At 45.5% G+C, this 16,619-nt stretch overlaps 1 protein-coding gene and 1 long non-coding RNA gene across 3 annotated transcripts; both read left to right on the plus strand.

Annotated features, from left to right (window-relative positions):
- The first annotated feature begins 8,775 nt into the window (after positions 1-8,775).
- On the plus strand, positions 8,776-10,174 carry LOC125520467 (GDP-mannose 4,6 dehydratase 1-like). The gene has a single exon (XM_048685389.1). The coding sequence runs from the start codon at positions 8,838-8,840 to the stop codon at positions 9,954-9,956; it is 1,119 nt and encodes a 372-aa protein (XP_048541346.1). The 5' UTR covers positions 8,776-8,837; the 3' UTR covers positions 9,957-10,174.
- A 1,155-nt stretch (positions 10,175-11,329) lies between these two features.
- LOC125522704 lies at positions 11,330-15,061 on the plus strand. Of its 2 annotated transcripts, XR_007289934.1 has the most exons (5): positions 11,330-12,635; positions 12,722-12,889; positions 13,050-13,095; positions 13,880-14,018; positions 14,613-15,061. It is a non-coding gene; the product is annotated as an uncharacterized LOC125522704 (long non-coding RNA). The 2 variants fall into 2 exon arrangements; XR_007289933.1 differs by having other exon boundaries at positions 13,050-14,018.
- Positions 15,062-16,619: the final 1,558 nt, after the last annotated feature.

The raw sequence follows: 16,619 nt of genomic DNA on the forward strand, positions 1-16,619 counted from the left end.
CTCTTCTCCTCTCTGCTGCCTTCAAAGTAGATCCGCCTTGCTAGGTTGAGAAGCTCCTGATCCGCGTTGTGGCCATATGTCTCGATTCCCCATGACGCCCAGACCTTCATCTCTAGATCTGGCTCCGCCTCGGCCTTCTGATGCAGCGCCCTCCACTCACGTACACAGAGGAGGTAGGAGGTTGCATCGTCTCAGATCCGCATGGCTCTCTCCGTCGATCTCCGCTCCCTTGTCGCCCGCAGCGTCACCGGCAACACCAACCTAATCGAGCACAACATCTCCACGAAAGCCCGGTACACGGAGGGGGAGGAAGGTACGGCCCCGTCGAGCCCGGATGGGGCAGCGAGCATGTGGATCTGTAGTTGCGCGACATGGGGGTGAGGTGTGGGGCGGGGAGGTTCGCCGTCACGAGCAGATCGGCGGCGAGATGTGGTAGGTGGGGTGTAGTCGCGGTCGCGAGAGAGATCATAGTTTTTTCTATTTTGCAGATCTCTCCACACGGGCCATGAGTCTGAGTGATGAACCGACCACACGAAAGCAAAATCAGAAAAGAAGAGAGAGAGAGAGAGAGAGAGAGAGAGAGTTCAGAACTTGAGCTCTGAATCGCCTCATTGTATTATAGACTTATAGTTACTTACCATGTACTAAAATATAGAAAAAATTGTCACATGTTCTTGCCAATGGATTACTTTTAGCTTTGTTGTTGAATTTAGAAGTATCCTCTATCCAATCAATAGAATTGAAACTTGCTCGTCATTATTACGCCGTTTGTATTAAAGGGCTCCGGGCTCTTGTTTCGCCACGGGCCCCTGAAATCTCAGGACCGGCCCTGAGGAGATCCTCTAGTAATTTGTTACATGATCCATTTGTTCCCATCTCTAGAACTATGACACTGGCTCATCTACCTTTCTCATCCATGATCTATTTGATAGGGGCAGAAAAAGTGTGTGCTGCAAAAAGAACTCGATTCGGCGAAGATTGAGCAGTAATATGTATGATCGCATACACATGTGAATAGTTACAATTAACTAAGCAGTAAAGGCGAATGACAATAGAGAACAACTAAGTTTCTCAGGTAAAAAATGGCGCTGCTCAGCCTCCTCTGACATGCACAGTACCCTAACAACCCAAGCTGCTACAGAACTCATAAGAAAGGTGAACGCATTCGGCGCCAGTCACTGCATGCTGTTCTTTTTTTGAACGAGAAAGGGTTCGAGAAGGACCCCGAAACTGCATTAATATTGGAACAATAATTTGCAAAAGGACCCAGAACTAAGCCTAAATAACAGACCGGTCCCAGCATATTACAAAAAGGACCCCAGCAACTAGATGGAAAACACGATCAGGTCCCTAGCACCTTCCTCACAGACCTAACCTCGCCGCCGCCGGGGATGGCACCACTTGGGAGATAAGAATTCACGTCCCGTGAGCCAGAGGAAGACAAGAAGCAAGCTACATTTTGAAGCAGCGGAGTGCGACCTTCTTCATATTCGTGATTGACACAAGAGAAACCAGTGTCTCGTCCACAAGAGGAACCGGCTACAACTGCAGCAGTATGTCATTAACTGTCATTGCCAGGCAGAACTCCGTCTACCATGCGTTCATCCCAATCTTGTCTTGCACGCCCCGCACCAGGCCTTCGTAGCCCCTTTCTTGGGCTAATCAGCATTCGCCCCTTGCTGATGTCTTCTTCCAGATGCCTCTTATTTCATAGAGGTTTTTCTCATTTTTCTTTTGTTGTTTTCAAATTTGTTTCTTGCTAGATCACTGCATGCAAGATATTTCAACTACAAAGTTTTGGGTTCATCGTTTGTGGCATATGCTAGTGAAGCAACCTATATATATGCACCGAGAAAAAATATTTTCTTTTGAGAATTACTGAGAAACAATATGTACACAAGTTTCTTTATGTCAAGCTACACCTAACCACTGGCCACGCGAACTACCTCGAAAGCCCAACAGCCAAACTCGTATGGACTCTGCTTGTCAACCAAAACTGACTGGTCCACAACCCACAAACATTTTAGATAAGGACTCCACTAACTGTCAAACGTTATGTTTTTAGTAACATTAACGGATGCCTTCACCTCCAATTACATGCATTCATGCATTAGAATAACTCTCTCTCTCTCTCTCTCTCTCTCTCTCTCTCTCTCTCTCTCTCGTCCCATGTGTACTCCTTCCTCTAATTACATGTATGCACTTGAGAGAGAAAAAATAATGTCATCATATATATTCTATTTATTTCAACATTTCAAAAAAATATAGCTCAAATCGTGGGTCCGATTCAAAATCCCCTTTCGCTACTAAATCAGTCGGAAGACTAAAGAATCCATGGGAAGACTAAAAAAATCTGGAGTCTTCCAGGATCCATCGGAAGACTAAAGAATTCACCGGTTTCTGTACCACAGAGCTGACCCGCACAATATAAGCATACATATATTGATGAATTTTTTGATTTTCATTCGAGGTTTTCCTAGATTTTGATGTCCATGTACTACAAGCTCTTAAATAGTTTCCACTAGTTGTTACCCTCAATGAGTGGCTAAGAAAGATGAGTTGCTGGCCTTGGTTTTTGCTTGTAACAGGGGTGTAGCAGCCTGGAAGCTGACTCGTTTAATTAGAGGGAAACCAAAGAGTGAGGGATATAAGAAGCCACAAGTAAACAACAAGATGCACACCCAATCAGCGGTGCGTGGCCTTCTTCATGTTTGCGGCATCAAAAGACATACATGCCTTGTGAACGAGGAAAGCCGACTATAACGGGAACATTGTGTAATCAAATGCCGTTGCAAGGCAGAGCTCCGTCTACCCTTCCCGCCGTGTCTCCCAGGTCCTCTATTCCTGAGACCATCATAGCCTGTTTCTTGGACCGATTCTCCTCACCGTTCAGTTGATGTCTGCCTCTTATTCCATAAGTTTTTTCCACCATTCTTTTGTTGTTTTCATATTTTCCTTCTAGCTAGGTCACTGAATGTGAGGCATCTCAACTACACTGTTTTGGATTTCCCATTGGGGCAAGTTTTTTTTTTTTTTAGGCAAATTGGGGCAAGTGCCAGTGGAGCAACATGTAGACTAACCATCTGGGTCAGGCCTGGCCCTAAAACCCGACAACGAAGCACGTCTTAACAACACTTGTCAACCAAAGCCGCCTAGCCCATAAGCCACAAATACTTTAGATTATTGTTTTTATAAAAAAAGATACATGATAATCATTTGAAAACTGGTTATTTTAATATGTTGAATTTTTTTTAGAAAAGGAGGAATACCCCGGTCTCTGCATCTGGACGATGCATACGACCAATTTATTAATTATTAACAAAAAATCTTACAAAGTCGTACAACAGTAAGACCAAAGACACCATCTTCGCAACCTCTGTCGCTACTCCTATCTAACTGATGAAGGGGCGCTGATGGTCTGGGCCTAATACCAAACAGACCTCGCAGCCAAACCTAACATCTAAGACCTGAGGTCCCAACCAGGACGCCTGCCGGGTATGGGCACCCACCAGTCCGGCGTGCTCCTCAACTAGGTCGCCTGCCGGGTATGAGGCCGCCACAGCCACCTGCCACATATCCATCTTCAGAGCTGTACTGTTGAATTGCCCTTGCCCGGTCTCGCTGCCGCCGACGCCACCATAACGCCAGACAGCGTCGACCTCCTGCGCGTGTGCGTCACCACACATCTGACGCCAAGCCTCCGTTGCTCCATGCCGCCAAGAGAAGACGCCAAGAACATGTAGAACGAAACACCGCTCCACCGAAAGGGAGGCAGCACACCCCCACCCCTCACCTGCATACCCTTCCATCCGATCCCAATGTCCTTGGCGTCGCCTCCAGGAAGGTTACGATGCACGGGGCGCTGCCGACGCCCGATCCGCATCGGATCTTGGGCTTTCACCCGAACATGAGTCGGAGTGGAGAGATGGTGCCCTCAGCAGCGCCCCCAAGGAGGAAAGCGGCGCCAAAAAGCGGCGTCGCCGCTGCCGGCCAGCCAAGGCGGCCAAGCTTTCCCCCGGACACCGATCTGCTCCACCAAAACACACCGGAGTTGGATCCAGCAAGATCCAAACCGAATCGGGGAATGGGAAGGGATGCATGGAAGGGAAGGGGGGCAATACCTCCAGATCTGGCATGCCTGCGGCACGCCGTCCTCACGGCCAAACCCTCAGGCATGCCGCACGCCACGCCAGCAGGGGCCGTCGCTGCTGGATCCAATGGCCTCCACGAAGAAGCGCCGAAGACCCCGCCGCCACCTTCCCCGGCGCCCGCACGGGCTTTCTCGGCGTTCATCTCCGGTGGCAACGAGGGGGTGGGGGAGGTGGGGGGAGGCGGCGGGGGAAAACCCTAGACTCCCCCGAGTCGCCCTAGGGGCGACGCGAGGGACGGGAGGGACGGGCTATCCAAATCGAATGAACGGTAAATTCTAAACTGTTTAATTTTACACTCTTTTAGGATGGAACAAGGTCGATAATTTTACACTCTTTTAGGATGGAACAACGTCGATCTTGGCTTTTTTTATGTCATCCCTCTCGGATGAACGGTAAATTCTTAAAAAAAGGCTAAAAACCAAAATAAACATTTTTTTTGCAAACATGAAGGAATGTTCCTCGTGCTTGCAAAGTTTCATATTCGTGGGAGCCGTGGAAAATAAAACAAAATTGATGCTCCGAAAATAATACTTTGGAACGCATTTTGGAGCTCTATTATTATTATTATTATTATTATTATTATTATTATTGTTGTTATTGTTATTGTTGTTGTTGTTGTTGTTGTTGTTGTTGTTGTTGCCATGACTTCCAGAAATGTAATTGCATAATGAAACTTTGCGACCACTCCAAACATTAGTTGATGTTAGCCAAAAAGCAGAATTTCTTGAAAAAAAATTATGTTTTACCATTTATACCAAAAGCATTTGAGCTCGAGCTAAGAGAAAGATACTTGGGGCTGGTACATGAAGGCAGAGTTTTCCACCAGGCCGCCATAACGCGCACAACAACTTTCTTTTCACCTACAGTTTCTTCTTCCATTTCTTTCTTTCACCAGGATCAGATCACCGACAGCTACAGATCTCTCCACACGGGCCACGAGGCTGAGTGATGAACCGACCACACGAAAGCAAAACCGGAGAGAGAGAGAGAGAGAGAGAGAGAGAGAGAGAGAGAGTTCAGAAGTTGAGCTCTGAATCTGAAGCAAGTCGGCAGAGTTACTGACTGCTGCGAGTGAGAGAGACTATGGATGGATCCTCCGAAAGAAAAGAATCCTGCAGTGCTTACCACTTTGTTTACTGTCAGCCGCTGGTAGATCCTGTCGGTGAGCCGATGAGTTCACTGGCGCTAATTAATCTTGAAAACCATGCCGGTGATCTAAGTCTGCATGAGTAGCACAGACTTTAAAATTAAAAAAAAAACAAAGTAGTACAGACTATATAATTTACAAATATTCAAGTACGCGTAAGGTGGCTTCCCGCAGGGTCAACGCATGGGGGTTCACGCGGAGGTGAACGGAGGCCCGGACATTGACCCGGCCGTCGGCCAGGTTCAGGCATGCCTCGTGCCCGGATCCACGGCCAGGTCAAAGATTTATAGATTTGTATACTCCAACTACACTAGTCGCATAGAGCGTTTAGATCACACAGTCGCATGAGGAGGGTCGGGGGCTGAGGGGGTGAAGTGATCAAGTGAAGCTCCCATCATGCAACGGCAAGATCACAGCACACTGTTTTAAAAAAAAATACTCGTAGTCGAGGATTGCGAGCTACGATTGCCCGATTGCAATGTCGGTTGTCATTCACGAGAGGGAGAAGGGATCTGGATCCGGCGTGCAATTCCTGGAGCGAGGGACCATGTGCATAGATGAAGCATTGGTCGTTCTCTTTTTTTATTATTATTTCTACTCAGCTGACTCGAGTCTCGAGAGCGTAGCTCCAGCTGGTGAGAAGTGCAGCCTACACTGTTTCACCGAGGCTGTACTCCCTTCGGTCATTTTTACTCTGCATATTAGAATTTTCTAAAATCAATATCTGCCATGTTAAAGTTATACAATATGAAACTTTAAGTCATGACACATCTATTGATATTGATTTCAGATTGTGAATGTTGATACTTTTTTCTATAAAGTTGGTCAAACTTTACAAGGCTTGACTTCATTCAAATCTTATACAAACTAAAAAGAACCGGAAGGAGTACTACTCTCAAGAAAAGCTACAAGTTTGAAAGCCGGAATTGCACTTTTCAGAATCGACTAGGATACCCCGGCTCCCCAAATGATAACTCCCCTTCAAACAAAAGAGACGAATTTTGTAGAAAAATGTACAATAGTGCAACAAGTTGAGTAATTGACAAAAAACTACTCCCATGTTGGGGGTTACGGTCCCGCAGAACTACCATTTCTTTTACCGTCAACAAAAAACTACCACTTTTAAGCTAATTGCATGACAAAAAACTATCACTTTCGGGTAGTGACCGTTTTGCTAATTTTAAACCCGATTATGATATATGTGGCTCGTATGTCAGAACGCCTAACGGCCTCAGCCTCGGGCGCGGGATCTACCTGGTGGAATCAGGTCAAAGAGACCGACTTGCTCTCCTCTTCCCCTTCGTATTTCACTCTCTCCCGAGCTCACTCCTACGCAGCATCTCCGCTACTCTCCTCTCATCTCCTTCTCCTCACACGCCGATGATGCCACAAGGATGCCTTTGTGGAACAACAGCGGGGAGAGCACGGACGACGACATTAGTGAGCTCAGCAGCATGCAGATGGAGTATTTCGTAAGTCATTTACTCTCCTAGGGCTACGGTTAGGGTTTCATGATATTTGAGATAATATCGGTTAGTTGCTCACGATTCAATCATGATGCTGATGTCACGGTCGCAGCAAACTCCCGACACCGTCGTGGATCCTAGTTTCTATGGTGACGTGGTTTAATTCGAAACTAAGTGTATCGTGCACATGCAGAGGCCCAACAAGTTTGTTGCTTTTGAAGGCACTGACACCGGCGGGGAATTCAAAGTTATGCTGCTCAGGTAAGGATTATTAGGTCATGACAGTCATGGTCACTGTTTAAGAATTCATCTGATCAATCAATTAACGGGTCAGTTAATCGCTACTCGTAGGATGGCCGAATCGAATAGTACCTAGTCGTCGTGTTAACTTGTCAGGCCGATTAACTTGCCTATGAGACCGGTTAATAGGTTGTCAAGCCGATTAATCGTTGTTGTCCCATTAACTTAGGGGCAAACAAAGCCCAAAATTTTGGTTCCTAATGCCTCCCGTTCCCCTCTCACTCCTCATCAACTAGGGTTCGAAAAAATCGTAACATATTTGGTATATTACATAGTTGAGAGCATGAGAGTATGGTATAATACCTTAAAATTTTAGATATATGTTGGCAAAATCCTATTTAATTTATCGATTAATCCAATTAATAGGCCGATTAGTTGATTAATCGCTACTCCCAGGCCGACCGAGCAGCTACCAGTTACCGGTTTCCTGCTATTTAGTGGGAAAAGGCACTTTGTGGTCTATTTGAAAAAAAATTCACTGAATGGTGATACGTATTATTGCTATGTTTGTAGTTGATATAGAGCACTTTGTGGTTGTCTGTAGATTGTGTTGTCGTGAATGGTGCATTAGTGTAGTTATAGTATTGACCCAGTGTTGATGTGTATGAACTATGCTAGTGTTGCCCTCTCAGTTTCATTGTTCATTTACGCTTTTCAGTTATCTCTTGAGTGGTATTGTTGTTGTGTCAATTCACTATGTAGTTCAATGTGCACATGAATTTTTTTTTCCGCTGAATTTAACTGAAACTAAATCTCACTGAAATTAACTCAATTATGTCTATCAGTCCCTTACTGCTTGTCTCTAAGTTACCCTATTATGCAAGTCACTGAATGATTGTGTCTATGATAAGATATAGCAGTGTTGTCAATGTGGTGGTTTAGTTATCATATAGGTGTTGAATATCTAGATTAAGTGTGTGTAATTATATTTTGACTTTGCAGGGTGGTGTTAACTGTGCGGTTGTGCAGTGGGTGGATGGCCCTTGGCTTGACATACTGCAAAAGTGCCTAACCAAGCTCTGAGATACGTACCATGAGCATAAATGTGTTGGAGTCATGGACAATGAAACTCATGAGAGAGAGGGGCAAAGCTTAAGAAGGAGAATTATCAGTTGGGCAATATGTACAGCCAATTTGTGGATAATGTGTCCAAATTATTTGACTACCAAGATGGCCTGAAGTCTCATGGCATGGATTAAACCAATGAGGCTATCATAGAACTTAAGCAGAAAAAGTAGCAGCTTGAGGAGCAGGCTAAGATTGAGATACAGATGAAAAACTGAAGCTGGAAAACGAGCATAGGTGCATCCTGCAGATTCAAGCTGACATCATCCACAACACACTGAAGACAATGAAGGAGATAGAGATGGGTAGAGGCCTGCTTAAAGACAAAAAGGAGAGGTCGACAATGCTGGCAACACTCAAAAATCCAGTTGCCGCTCCGCTACCTCGACCCCAAGTTTAAAGTTTTAGTATTGTCAAATTCTTTTTTATCTTCCTCGCCAATTTTTTTTATCTCAACATCATGACAAAAGAATTTTCAACAGTACTAAAAGTTTCAAAGTTGGCCCAATAAATACTAGTAGGAATAATAGGAATGAAAAATAGTACAAGTGTCAATTTCTATCCATTGTCCAGATTTTTTCCAGGCAGTAGAAGCTGACCCAGACCCAAAGTCTCCGGGCCCTACAAGTACTCCTGGGCCCCATCGCCTCCTTCCTCCCCCAAATCACCGTTCTCCCCCCAAATCACATCCCACTCTCAGATCTCGGAATGGCCGACTCCTCCGCGCCGCACTCCAACGGCGGCGCCGGCGCCGAGGCGGAGGCGGTGCCCCGATCCCCGGCGCCGCCGCGGAGGGTGGCGCTGGTGACGGGCATCACGGGGCAGGACGGGAGCTACCTGACGGAGCTGCTCCTCTCCAAGGGGTACGAGGTGCACGGCCTCATCCGCCGCTCCTCCAACTTCAACACCCAGCGCCTCGACCACATCTACCACGACCCGCACGCCACCCCCTCCGCCGCGCGCCCGCCGATGCGCCTCCACTACGCCGACCTCTCCGACTCGTCCTCCCTCCGCCGCGCGCTCGACCACGTGCTCCCCGACGAGGTCTACAACCTCGCCGCCCAGTCCCACGTCGCCGTCTCCTTCGAGGTGCCCGACTACACCGCCGACGTCACCGCCACGGGCGCGCTCCGCCTGCTCGAGGCCGTCCGCCTCTCCTCGAAGCCCATGCGCTACTACCAGGCGGGGTCCTCGGAGATGTTCGGCTCCACGCCGCCGCCGCAGAGCGAGGCCACCCCCTTCCACCCGCGCTCCCCCTACGCCGCCGCCAAGGTCGCCGCGCACTGGTACACCGTCAACTACCGCGAGGCGTACGGCCTCTTCGCCTGCAACGGCGTGCTCTTCAACCACGAGTCCCCCCGGCGCGGCGAGAACTTCGTCACCCGCAAGATCACCCGCGCCATCGGCCGCATCAAGGTCGGGCTCCAGACCAAGGTCTTCCTCGGCAACCTCTCCGCCGCCAGGGATTGGGGCTTCGCCGGGGATTATGTTGAGGCCATGTGGCTTATGCTCCAGCAGGACAAGCCTGATGATTATGTTGTCGCCACTGAAGAGTGCCACACGGTGGAGGAGTTCTTGCAGGCTGCTTTTGGGTATGCCGGCCTCAACTGGAAGGATCATGTGGTCATTGACAAGAAGTACTTTCGCCCTTCGGAGGTGGACTGCCTGCAGGGAGATTCATCCAAGTCAAGGAGAGTGCTTGGGTGGAAGCCCAAGGTTGGCTTCCAGCAGCTAGTTGAGATGATGGTTGATAACGACATCGAGCTTGCCAAGAAGGAGAAGGTCCTTGTGGATGCTGGGTACCGCGACCCCAAGCAGCAGCCATAGAGTTGGAATCAATAGTTTGGTTAAAATGGAGCTTGGTTTGGATTTCCCACCCTTAGAAGCTGATACAGTGTGGCCATTGCAGTAGAGGTTGGCTGAAGTTATTGTTGTTTGTCTCAGGGTAGAAATAAGGAGGTTTAAAGTTTGATCCTACAAGACTGTTGATTAAGTTACTATGTCATGTGCTTTTCTCATATGAATGAATCAGACAATTTATACCATACCATTTTGAAGCAAACTTGTCTGTGTTCGATTATGATAGCAAACTTGTCTTTCTGTACTGTGTGGTACATTCTGAATATATGTTATCTTGGTATCCATCAGTAGCATTTTACATTATCATCTTGGCACATAGCAATGGGGATATTTAAATCAGTATAGTTCAAAATTGTAGTTAATCTACATAATTGAAATGATGAATATGTTAGCCCACATTTCCCGTACGTGAAGAGCGTGAGTTGAACTATAGTCCTACGATTAAATGTATGAAATGAGAGTCTTGGCCTGTGTTGGCCTGAAGCTTTTGCTTGTTCATTCGTATGATTCATCAAGTGTCCAGTGAACTGTCCATTCTTCTTGCCTATGTGCTTTGCAGGTATCAGGCATTTTGTCCTGAGTATAATAAGGTCACTATCCTTGAGTTAAACAATTGACATCATATATGATGTGACACGATGCCCAGTGTGTATCTGGCAAAGACAAGAGAGACCCTACATGATTCACACAAAATAGGCTTCAGGACAAGCATTGTAAGTATTGTATTGGCTTCTGTTTGTTTGCTACGTTTGACAAGTTGCTGGCAGAAGGGATGGTATATCTATCTTCAGGCTTCAGCAGCCAAAAGTATATTATATAGTCTAAAATTCTACTCTGATTAGCTTTGGGTGCTGAGACAACGATCTTTAGTTATTCCACTTCAGGCGATCCTTCGTTCGTAATTATGGTGCTCAATGACTAACCTGCACCATGAATTCTTATGCAGTGTAATTCAAAGCTGTTTGACCTTCTCATGGATGCTAACTTGCCGAGTTGATAACTTTCAGTTTCATATGAACCTGGAGAGAAAACATTGCTTGCTGGTCTGAGTCATTCATGTAGGATGTGCTTAGAATATTTTAGATGAACATTGGATAAGCAAAACAATGGAAGTCCTTCAGCTGATTTTATTTTTTGAAATTCTTATGCAAAATTATATACTTACATACAACAACAACAACAACAACAACAAAGCCTTTAGTCCCAAACAAGTTGGGGTAGGCTAGAGGTGAAACCCATAAGATCTCGCAACCAACTCATGGCTCTGGCACATGGATAGCAAGCTTCCACGCACCCCTGTCCATAGCTAGCTCTTTGGTGATACTCCAATCCTTCAGGTCTCTCTTAACGGACTCCTCCCATGTCAAATTCGGTCTACCCTGCCCTCTCTTGACATTCTCCGGACGCTTTAGCCGTCCGCTATGCACTGGAGCTTATACTTACATGCAGAGGATTTTTACAGCATATTGGCTACTAGTCCAAACTCCAAAGGCCAATTGAGACCTTGAAATGCCTTCTCTAATTCCTCTTAAATCTAGCATCTGAGCCTTCTCTAATTCCCCTTAGATCCAGCATATGAGTCTTCTCTAAGCCTTTGAGTTGCCAACTGACATATGGGCGAGGAATATACACTTTTATCAAATGAATGAATGAATCACTCTCATTCTGGAGGAAACACATCTGCCTCTGATACTTATCTTTCTGTATTGTGGATCCATACAATCTGAATATATATCTTCAGCTGGTATCTTCACATCCATCTGTAGCATTTGACAGTACCATGTTGACGCATTGCAAACAAATGGTTAAATACATAACTATGATGGTGAATTCTTGGTCTGAATTTCTTGTATATGAAGAGCATGAGAAGACCTTTAGTTCAGCAAGTCTATGAGAATCCTGAACTCTTGGTCACAAGCTCTCATCTGCTCATGTGCATGACTGATCAAGGCAAGTGTTGTCCACGGGACTGGATACATTCTTCTTGCCTATTTGCTTTTCATGTATTTGACATTTGGTCCTAGGTATAATGGCCACTGCATTTCTGAAATATTAAATTAACACCTTATACATCCAACGCGAAGTCAATGCACATCTATGTTCTAATTTTGCGCCAACAAAATGGACCTCATGACAAGCAGTGTGAGGATTCTATTGCCCTCTGTTTGTTTCCTGCGCCAACAAAATCTGAATAGAGTTTCTATGTGCTGTGAATGAACGCGGCGGCGTATGAACCTTCAGGGTCCAGCAGGCAAATGTATATTATAAGATTCAACTCTTATCATCTTTGGGTGCCAAGGTAATGATCTTAAATTGTTTGGTTGCTCTGTAGATACAGTGTTCAGTGATCTGCATCCTGCACTGTAAATTCATATGTAATGCAGTCCTATGAACATCCTGCAGACGAAACAATCTTCTTAGTTCTTTCATATATGATGTGCTTACATTTTTGTTTCAGATGAACATTGGAGATGCTACTGCCCCAGACTGTATGCTGGATACAGACAGTATTGCAGCTAAACAGTCGTTTGGAGTTGAAAGTTAACCTTAGAGCCGACACAAGGAATCCTAAACGCATTTGCCAGTGGAGAGGACAGTTTTTACCCTTCCCGGCGACCTCCTGACACTTGCCAATTAACTATGAAAGTGGGTCCGTTTGCGGCCAACATCGTAGTACATGTTTAGTGTTAATTTTTACAAGCAGACGTGAACTAATTTGCTAATTTTCGCAGGATAAGCACGTGAGCCTAGGCACGGTGGTAGAGAAGGGTGTCTTCTGTTGTAACTCGAATTCCGCAGTGAAGATTAAGATAACCATTTTTCCGCGAGCTGTTCAAAAACCAGTGTGAGTGAGTAATGATGCAGAATCAAAAGGACTCATGACACAAAATCAAAACGAGGTATTAATTTCTGTACTTTTGCACAGATCACACTTGGTTGATTGTATCATTGGAAGGATGGTATCTATCTTCAGGCTTCAGCAGACAAAAGCATAGTCTAAAATGATACTCTGATCATCTTTGGGTGCTGAGACATTGATCTTAAATTATTCCACTGCAGGCAATCCTTCGTCTCTAAGTATTCCACTGCAGGCAATCCTTCGTCTGTAAGTATAGTGCTCAATGACTTGAAATTTATCCTGCACCATAAATTATTATGGTGCAAATCAAACCTGTTTTGACCATCTCATGGATGCTGACTTGCTGAGTTAATGAATTTCAGTTTCCTATGAACCTGGAGAGAAAACATGTTTGCTGGCCTGAGTAAATCATGTACGATATGCTTAGAATTTTTTAGATGAACATTGGATAAGCAAAACATTGGTAGTCCTTCAGCTGATTTTCTATTTGAAAATTCTTATTATGCAAAAATATATGTACCTGTAGTACAGGGGATTTTTACAACATATTTGATGTTAGTCCAAACTCTGGAGGCCAACTGAGAAACATCCTCATCTTTTCGGGCAGTTAAAAATGCCTTCTCTAATTTTCCTTTAAATCTATTGTATTTCTCTAAGCTTTTCATTCGCAAACTGAGTAACAGACATATGGACTGATGAATATGCACTTTTATCAAATGAATGAATGATGAACGACTGCCATTTTGGAGGAAACTTATCTTTCTGCATTGTGGATTCATGCAATCTGAATAAAGTATCTGAATGCATGTCTTAATCTGGTATCTTGACATCCATCTGTAGCATTTGACACTACCATGTTGGCACATTGCAAACACGTGGTTAAATACATGACTATAGTGGTGAATTTCTTGGACTGTATTTCTTGTATATGATGAGCATGAGTTGAACTCTAGTTCAGCAAGAATACGAAATCTTGAGCTCTTGACCCTAAGCTCTGATTTGCTCCTCTTCTTACCTATTTGCTTTTCAGGTAATGGGCATTTTGTCCTGGGTGTAAAGTTCACCACATTTCTGAAACACACAACTGGCACCTTATATATGCGACGCAGAGTCAATGTGCATCCAGGTTCTAATTTTGCGCCAACAAAATGGACTTCACAGCAAGCAATGTGAGATTCTATTGTCCTCTGTTCGTTTGCTGCGTTCAATAAGTTCCTGCCTGCCTATGTACCTTCAGGGCCCAGCAGCCAAGCTTATATTCTAAGATTGAACTCTCATCATCTTTGTGTGCCAAGACAGTGGTGATCTCAAATTGTTTTGTTGCTGACGATCGGTCGGTCAACCGTTGCTCTGTAAATACGGCGTTGGATGATCCGTATCCCGCGTCGTAAATTCATATCTGATGCAGTTCTATGAGAGGAAACAATCACTGCTTCTGACAGTTTCTTGCAGAGACGACGCGCTTGCATTTGTCTTAGATGGACAGTGGAGATGCTACTGCCCCGGACTGTACGCTGGGTACAGTATTATGGGGTCAAAGTTAACCTTAGAACTGACACAAGGAATCCTAAACGCGTTTGCCACTAACCTAGAGGACATTTTTGCCCCTTCCCGGCGACCTCCTGACACTTGCCGATTAACTATGAAAGTGGGGCTGTGTGCTGCCAACATCATAGTACATGTTTAGTGTTTTTTAGGGAATATAGTACATGTTTAGCGTTAACTTTACACACAGACGTGAACTAATTTGCTAAGTTTCGCAGGATAAACGGGCACGGCACAGAAAAGCACCGTCCTCTTGCGCCTCTCCGACATGTACCACGGCGGTGGTAGAGAAGAGAAGGGTGTCTTCCGCGAGCTGTTCAAGAACCACAGTGGGAGTAATGATGCAGAGTCAGAATGACTCGTGACACGAGTTGAACTCCAGCCGTTCAGCAAGACTGAAAACCTTGAGCCCATGCCCACAAGACCGCATTTGTTCGTTCATTTGCATTTTTGATTGAACTAATTGTTGCCCACTGAATCTGACTAATAAATGAGCAATGCTATACACACGACGAAATAGCAGCCGATGTGCGCACGATCCCGTGTGGCAGCATCAGCAGCGCACGTACATGCAGGAGGCAGTTGGTTTTCCTGTTAGCTGATGCATGCGCACCGTGTATCGTTCGCAGATAGTCCAATCTTGTCGTGTGTGAAGTCATTTCGCTAATAAGGCCTTCTTTTGATTTAGAGAAATTTCATAGAAATTCTAGAGGCTAGAATTTTTATAGGATTTTTTTCTTTATAGCCCTTTGGTTCATAGGAATGAATTCCTATTCCTACATAAAATTGGTTCCTATCCTTCACATTTCATAGGAAAATAAAAGAGTCTAGACTCAATGGAAAAATTTCTTTGGTGTCAACCAAATGACATCTTGTTTCCTATTCCTACTCATAGAATTTGAGATACATGTCATCTCATTTCCTACAAGATTTCTATTCATATGATAATCCTATCTTGTGAACCAAAAGAGGCCTAAATTTTAGTTTCGTATGAGTAAATTGTTGCTGAAAGTAATAAGGCGCCAGTTTCATCCTATGAATAAATTTATTGAGGAAAGGGGAGTTGTCGGAGCTGATTTTTTTTGGCCCAACTCCTCCACTACCAGGAATTTTTTGGGGAAAGTGGAGTTGTTGGAGATGTTGCAAGTGTCGTCCACTGAACTGTCTACATTGTTCTTGCCTATTATTTTATTGTCAGGTATTGGGTATCTGTGAAAGATGTGTTGAGTCGAAGTTAACCTTGTTGCTGAGAGGACAATTTTTGCCCCTTCCCCGGCCCGGACCCCGGCGACCTACGCTTGTACTGTAACACTGATCCGATAAGTGCCACACGTGTGGGCGTTAGGAAGTCCGCCCACATATTTTGTATGGTGTATAAGAGGAACAGCCCACACACCTACATGTGGGCAAAACAATTAGCGCCTACACGCCTCTTTTTTCCCTCCCGATCCCTCTCACATGCGTGCATGTGGGCGAAGTTGATAACGCCCACACGCCCGTATGTCAGGCCTCGTACCTCCTGGTCTCGCACGCCACGCGTGACGGTCACTGCACGCCCGCAGTTGCCATGGACCAGACCCTCGTCCATGTTCGTTTAATTGCAGTTGCCATGTCGCTGAACTACGGTTGCCATGTCGGACAACTGCAGTTGCCATGGTTGCTCAACTGCAGTTGCCATGTATGGTCTGATCTAATGTAGTTGCCATGATTTCATAACTTTAGGAGTTGCCACATACTAACACTAGGCAGTTGAGAGAGTTGTCATGTGCTCACAAGCATGCTAGGACAGTTGCCATGTAAAAAGGAAGAGTTGCCATCTGCTTACGTCCACGTTAGGGCAGTTGCCATGTACATGCACGTTAGGGCAGTTGCCATGTACCATGCAAAAACATATGACAACTCGGTAAAAGAGAGTTGCCATCTGCTTACGTGCACACTAGGCAGTTGCCGTGTACCCTGCAAAACACATGGCAAACTCGGGTAAGAAAAGAGAGTTGCCACCTGCTTATAAAAGCACACTAGGGGCAGTTGCCATGTGCAGTGCAAAAACACATGGCAACTAGCAGTTTGGGTGTGGGAGAGGAGAAGGACGTGTGGGCAAGATGCCAAATGCCCACACACTAGCCCTTATGTGTGCGTGCAAAGTGGCGTGTGGGCGAACTGCTGAATACCCACACACCAGCCCCTCATATGTGGTGAAACGGCCGTGTGGGCGACCGGCTGAA

The sequence above is a fragment of the Triticum urartu genome, chromosome 7, assembly GCF_003073215.2.
Source record: "Triticum urartu cultivar G1812 chromosome 7, Tu2.1, whole genome shotgun sequence".
In the NCBI taxonomy this organism is placed as follows: domain Eukaryota; kingdom Viridiplantae; phylum Streptophyta; class Magnoliopsida; order Poales; family Poaceae; genus Triticum; species Triticum urartu.

What these genes read in the sequence shown, in the direction of transcription:
- LOC125520467 (XM_048685389.1), top strand. Translation starts at nt 8,838, where the DNA reads ATGGCCGACTCCTCCGCGCCGCACTCCAACGGCGGCGCCGGCGCCGAG.